We start from the raw sequence: 5,130 nt of genomic DNA, 5'->3' as shown, positions 1-5,130 counted from the left end.
ATTTGTACATTTATTCACTATTATTATACACTCTAGGCATTCCTAGATTATACCATCTCAGTCTTTATTGTCTATCTTTCTTTCTGATTTCATTTGTGCCCCCAGCCCTCCTCCCTCTATCATTCTCACATGCAGCTTCATTCAGCATTTTAACATAATTGTATTACAGTTAGGTAGTATTGTGCTGTCCATTTCTGAGTAAAAAACCCATTTTTAAGATTATGTTTCTTAAAAACCACCCAAGTTCTGGTACCAAGATGTATTAGTTAGGGTTCTCTAGAGAAACAGAATCAACAGGGAACACAGAATCAACAGGGAACACTCACAAATATAAAATTTATAAAAGTGTTCACGTGATCATGGGAATACAGAGTCCAAAATCTTCAAGGTAGGCTGTGAAACCAATGATTCTGATGAAGGGTCTGGATGAACTCCACAGGAGATTCTCACCAGCCAAAGCAGGAATAGAGCCTGTCTCTTCTGAATCCTCCTTAAAAGGCTTTCCTGATTAGATTAAGCATCACTCATTGCAGAAAACACTCCCCTTTGGCTGATTACAAATGGAATCAGCTATGGATGCAGCTGCTGTGATCATGATTTAATTCTATGAAATGTCCTCATTGCAACAGACAGGCCAGCACTTGCCCAAACAGACAAACAGGTACCACTGCTTGGCCAAGTTGACACATGAACCTGACCATGACACATACACAACCACTATTCCTAATATCCTCTGCCTCCCCCTTTTTGTATTTGCTACAAATTACATCTCTGTACATTTTATGTGCAAACCATCAGTTAATCATTGCATTTTAAAAACATTTTTTATTGTGAAATATAACATATATAACTGTGGTAGTTAGGCTCAGGTGTCAACTTGGCCAGGTGATGGTGCCTAATTCTGTTGCTGTGGATTTGAATCATTAGCTTGTCTATGGTTGATTACATCTGCAGTCTCTAAGGGGATTGCCTTCCTCAGTGAGTGATGTTTAATTTAATTAATGGGAAGCTTAAAAGAGAGAGCTCAATGCAGCACCCAAGCAGCTCAGCATACCTCATCTCATCACTTGCAGCTCAGCCAAGACCTTTGGAGATGCAGAAAGGGATCACCCCGGGGAAAGCTGTTGGAACCCAGAAGCTGGGAGAGAAGGCCAGCAGGGATGGCCTTGTGCCTTCCCTTGTAAGAGAGAACCTTAGATGAAAGTTAGCTGCCTATCCTTTGAAGAACTATATGTTTTTTAACTAAATAAATCCCCTTTTATTAAAAGCTAGTCCATCGCTGGTGTGTTGCATTCTGGCAGCTTTGGAAAACTAGAACAATAATAGAAGATGGATAAATTTCAAACTTCAGTTTAAAGGTATTTGTTCTAGTTTGCTAGCTGCTGGAATGCAATATACCTTTGCATTTAAAGAGGGGAATTTAATAAGTTTCTAGTGTACAACTCTAAGGCTGAGAAAATGTCCAATTAAAACAAGTCTATAGAAATGTCCAATCAAAGGTATCCAGGGAAAGATACCTTGGTTCAAGGAGGCCAATGAAGTTCAGGGTTCCTCTCTCAAGTGGAAGGGCACATGGCAAACACAGTTAGAGTTTATCTCTCATCTGGAAAGGTACATGGTGAACATGGCCTCATCTGCTAGCTTCTTCTCCTGGCTTCCTGTTTCATGAAGCTCCCCGGGAGGCGTTTTCCTTCTTCATCTCCAAAGGTCGCTGGCTAGTGGGCTCTCTGCTTCTCGTGGCTATGTCATTCTTCTTTGGCTCTCTCTGAATCTCTTATTCTCCAAATGCTTCCTCTTTTATAAGACTTCAGAAACTAATCAAGACCCACCTGAATGGGTGGAGACATGTTTTCATCTAATCCAGCTTAGCAACCACTCTCTATTACATCACATATCCAGGGAGATGATCTGATTACAGTTGCAAACATACAATGCTAAATAGGGATTAGAAGAAATGACTGCCTTTACAAAATGGGATTAGGATTAAAACATGGCTTTTCTAGGGTACATGCATCATTTCAAACCAGCACATTCAACCCGCTGGACCTTAAAACAAACATGTTTTCCCCATATACAAAAAAATATTAATTCCATCAAAATATCAGAAAACTTTGAGGCATTTCAGTAACAATCAAATGCAATACAAAGTTAAAACTAGTTCAGCTTTTCCGCCCACTCCCCCCTCTCCCCAGCACTGCTCCAGCCGCTCCGCGCTCTCCGCGAGTTTTGGGCTCCTGCCACGCCACTGCTGCCACCGCCATCATCTCCCTTCAGCCGTCATCATGATCATCTACTGGGACCTCATCAGCCATGATGAGATGTTCTCCGACATTTACAAGATTCGGGAGATCACAGATGGGCTGTGCCTGGAGGTGGAGGGAAAGATGGTCAGTAGGACAGAGGGTGGCATTGATGATGCTCTCATTGGTGGAAATGCCTCTGCCGAAGGTCCGGAGGGTGAAGGTACCGAAAGCACAGTCATCACTGGTGTTGATATTGTCATGAACCATCACTTGCAGGAAACCAGTTTCACAAAAGAAGCCTACAAGAAGTACATCAAAGTTTACATGAAATCAATCAAAGGCAAGCTTGAAGAACAGAGACCAGAAAGAGTAAAACCTTTTATGACAGGGGCTGCAGAACAAATCAAGCACATCCTTGCTAATTTCAAAAACTACCAGTTCTATATTGGTGAAAACATGAATCCAGATGGCATGGTTGCTCTCCTGGACTACCATGAGGATGGTGTGACCCCATATATGATTTTCTTTAAGGATGGTTTAGAAATGGAGAAATGTTAACAAATTTGGCAATTCCTTGGATCTGTCACCTGTCATCATAAGTGGCTGCTGCTTATCATCCACACAATACCAGGACTTAGATGGACTGATGCCATCTTGAACTCATTTATTTTGACCTTGATTTATTTGGAGTGGAGGCATTGTTTTTAAGAAAAACATGTCATGTAGGTTGTCTAAAAATAAAAACGCATTTAAACTCATTTGAGAGAATGCCTCTTAGTTTAATATTTAAACTAAATTCATCCTGTAGTGTTCCTGGAGAAGCTAGAACCTGTTTATAGGTAACTACTTTACAGCATAAGACTGTCTACAGATAACATCTACAGTTAACCTACTCCTGGGACTGGAATATAAAAACAAGAACCAAAAGTCTTAATTCTGAGTTGAAGGGAGGAGACCATGTTCATAGCAGTGCCAACATTTGAAGTGGATCTTTATAACATTTTATCATCTACCAACGAAAGTAGTTAACTCTGGAAGAGTTTTATCAAAAGAATAAAGAGACTATAATAACTTGGAAAAAAAACTAGTACAAATTCTCATCAGAGTTGGGTACAAGCATGGTCTGTGCTCAGGCAAATTCTCCTCTGTCTCTGCATCTTTGTAAACTCATAACAAGTTATTTGCTGCCAACATACAGAGGAGGAACAGTCATGGGATACATAAACGCATTTCCATAGGGAGGAAAGAACACAGGGGTCACTGGACCTATACAGTTTTGAAAACCTGTAGGGCAAAGTCCATTACATTTCAAAGTCTGAGAATCACTTATCTTTGGGGCTTCTGAAAGAGGCAGTCCACCCTTTCCAAAGGTCTATGCAGAGGCCTGCCTCTTTCCCAATGGAACCTTGGGGGATATTGGGGAGACCACCTTTTTCTCAGCTCCACCCTCTCCAAGTATTGGGGCCACACCTGGGCTCTCTGCCATCTGCAGGGCACATGCTCAACCCCACCATGTGGTGGCAGCTAGGCTCTTCCCAAACCCCAAGGAATGTGCTTCACCCTCTCCAAGGCCTGAGGCGGCATGACTCTTCTAGTGCAATGAGGTGGAAGGCCCATCTTCTGCCTTCAGGGTAAACTCGCCCTCTCCACGGGCTTAGGTTGGCTGCTCTCCTGGCCAAAGGCTTCTTGACTTCAGACCTCAGCCTCCATGGTTTTGCTTCTGAAGTTGTTTTTCCTCCAATGTGTCCTTTCTCTGAATCCCCCAGTACAGACTCCAGCAGCTCTGTTTGTACAGGTCCCACAGTACCCTTGTTGGCTTTCTATGCAGTATCCTTGGATCATGCCCATCAGATATAAGGAATTTCCACAAATCCTTCCTGGATACCTCCATGTCTGATCCTGGCTTCCTCTGAAATGGCTGGCTAGTTCCACATTTGGCCAAATCTTCATGTGAGGCATTATTCTCTGGGATCTCCCTTCCAAGAAGCCCAGAATTCTCTAGAACATCAACTTCTGGTTTCTTTGTACCCAAAGTTCAGTTCTCAGCTTATCTCTTTCCTGTCACATTTCACCATAAACTGTGATGAGAAACCAGGCTGCACTTTTGACATTTAATTTGGAGATCTCTTTTGCTAAATAATCAAGTTCATGGCTTTTAAAATCTGCTTTCCATCCAAAGCCATTAGTCAACTTTGCCAAATTAGCTGCCATTTTAAAACAAGGGTCACCTTCCTTCCAGTCTGTAATGACACATGTCTCATTTCTGTATAGAACCTGGTCAGAGGTATCTTTAGTGTCCACATTTCTACCAAGGTTCTCTTCAAAACATTCTAGGCCTTCTCTATCAAGCACCTCACAGCTCCTCCAGAATCTTCCCCTTATCCATTTAAAAAGCCATTCCAACATGTTTGGTATTTGCAAACTACAGCAGCAGCACCCGACTCTGATACCAAAATCTGTTCTAGTTTGCTAGCTGCCAGAATACAATATACCAGAATCAGAATGGCTTTTAAAAAGGGGAATTTAATAAGTTGCTAGTTTACAATTCTAAGGCTGAGAAAATGTCCAATTAAAACAAGTCTATAGAAATGTCCAATCAAAGGTATCCAGGGAAAGATACCTTGGTTCAAGAAGGCCGATGAAGTTCAAAGTTCCTCTCTCAAGTGGAAGGGCACATGGCAAACACAGTCAGAGTTTCTCTCTCATCTGGAAAGGTACATGGTGAACATGGCATCATCTGCTAGCTTCTTCTCCTGGCTTCTTGTTTCATGAAGCTCCCCAGGAGGCGTTTTCCTTCTTCATCTCCAAAGGTCCCTGGCTAGTGGGCTCTCTGCTTCTCGTGGCTATGTCATTCTTCTCTGGCTCTCTCTGAATCTCTTATTCTCCA

The 5,130-nt window shown here is 42.1% G+C and overlaps 1 protein-coding gene across 1 annotated transcript; it reads left to right on the top strand.

Moving 5' to 3' along the window:
• Positions 1–2,269: 2,269 nt before the first annotated feature.
• On the top strand, positions 2,270–2,874 carry LOC143671318 (translationally-controlled tumor protein-like). Its single transcript, XM_077146439.1, has one exon. It carries the CDS (start codon positions 2,283–2,285, stop codon positions 2,799–2,801), a length of 519 nt encoding a protein of 172 aa, XP_077002554.1. The 5' UTR covers positions 2,270–2,282; the 3' UTR covers positions 2,802–2,874.
• Positions 2,875–5,130: the final 2,256 nt, after the last annotated feature.

This window comes from Tamandua tetradactyla, chromosome X (assembly GCF_023851605.1).
Source record: "Tamandua tetradactyla isolate mTamTet1 chromosome X, mTamTet1.pri, whole genome shotgun sequence".
Lineage (NCBI taxonomy): Eukaryota > Metazoa > Chordata > Mammalia > Pilosa > Myrmecophagidae > Tamandua > Tamandua tetradactyla.
This window is presented reverse-complemented; position numbering and strand designations above follow the sequence as displayed.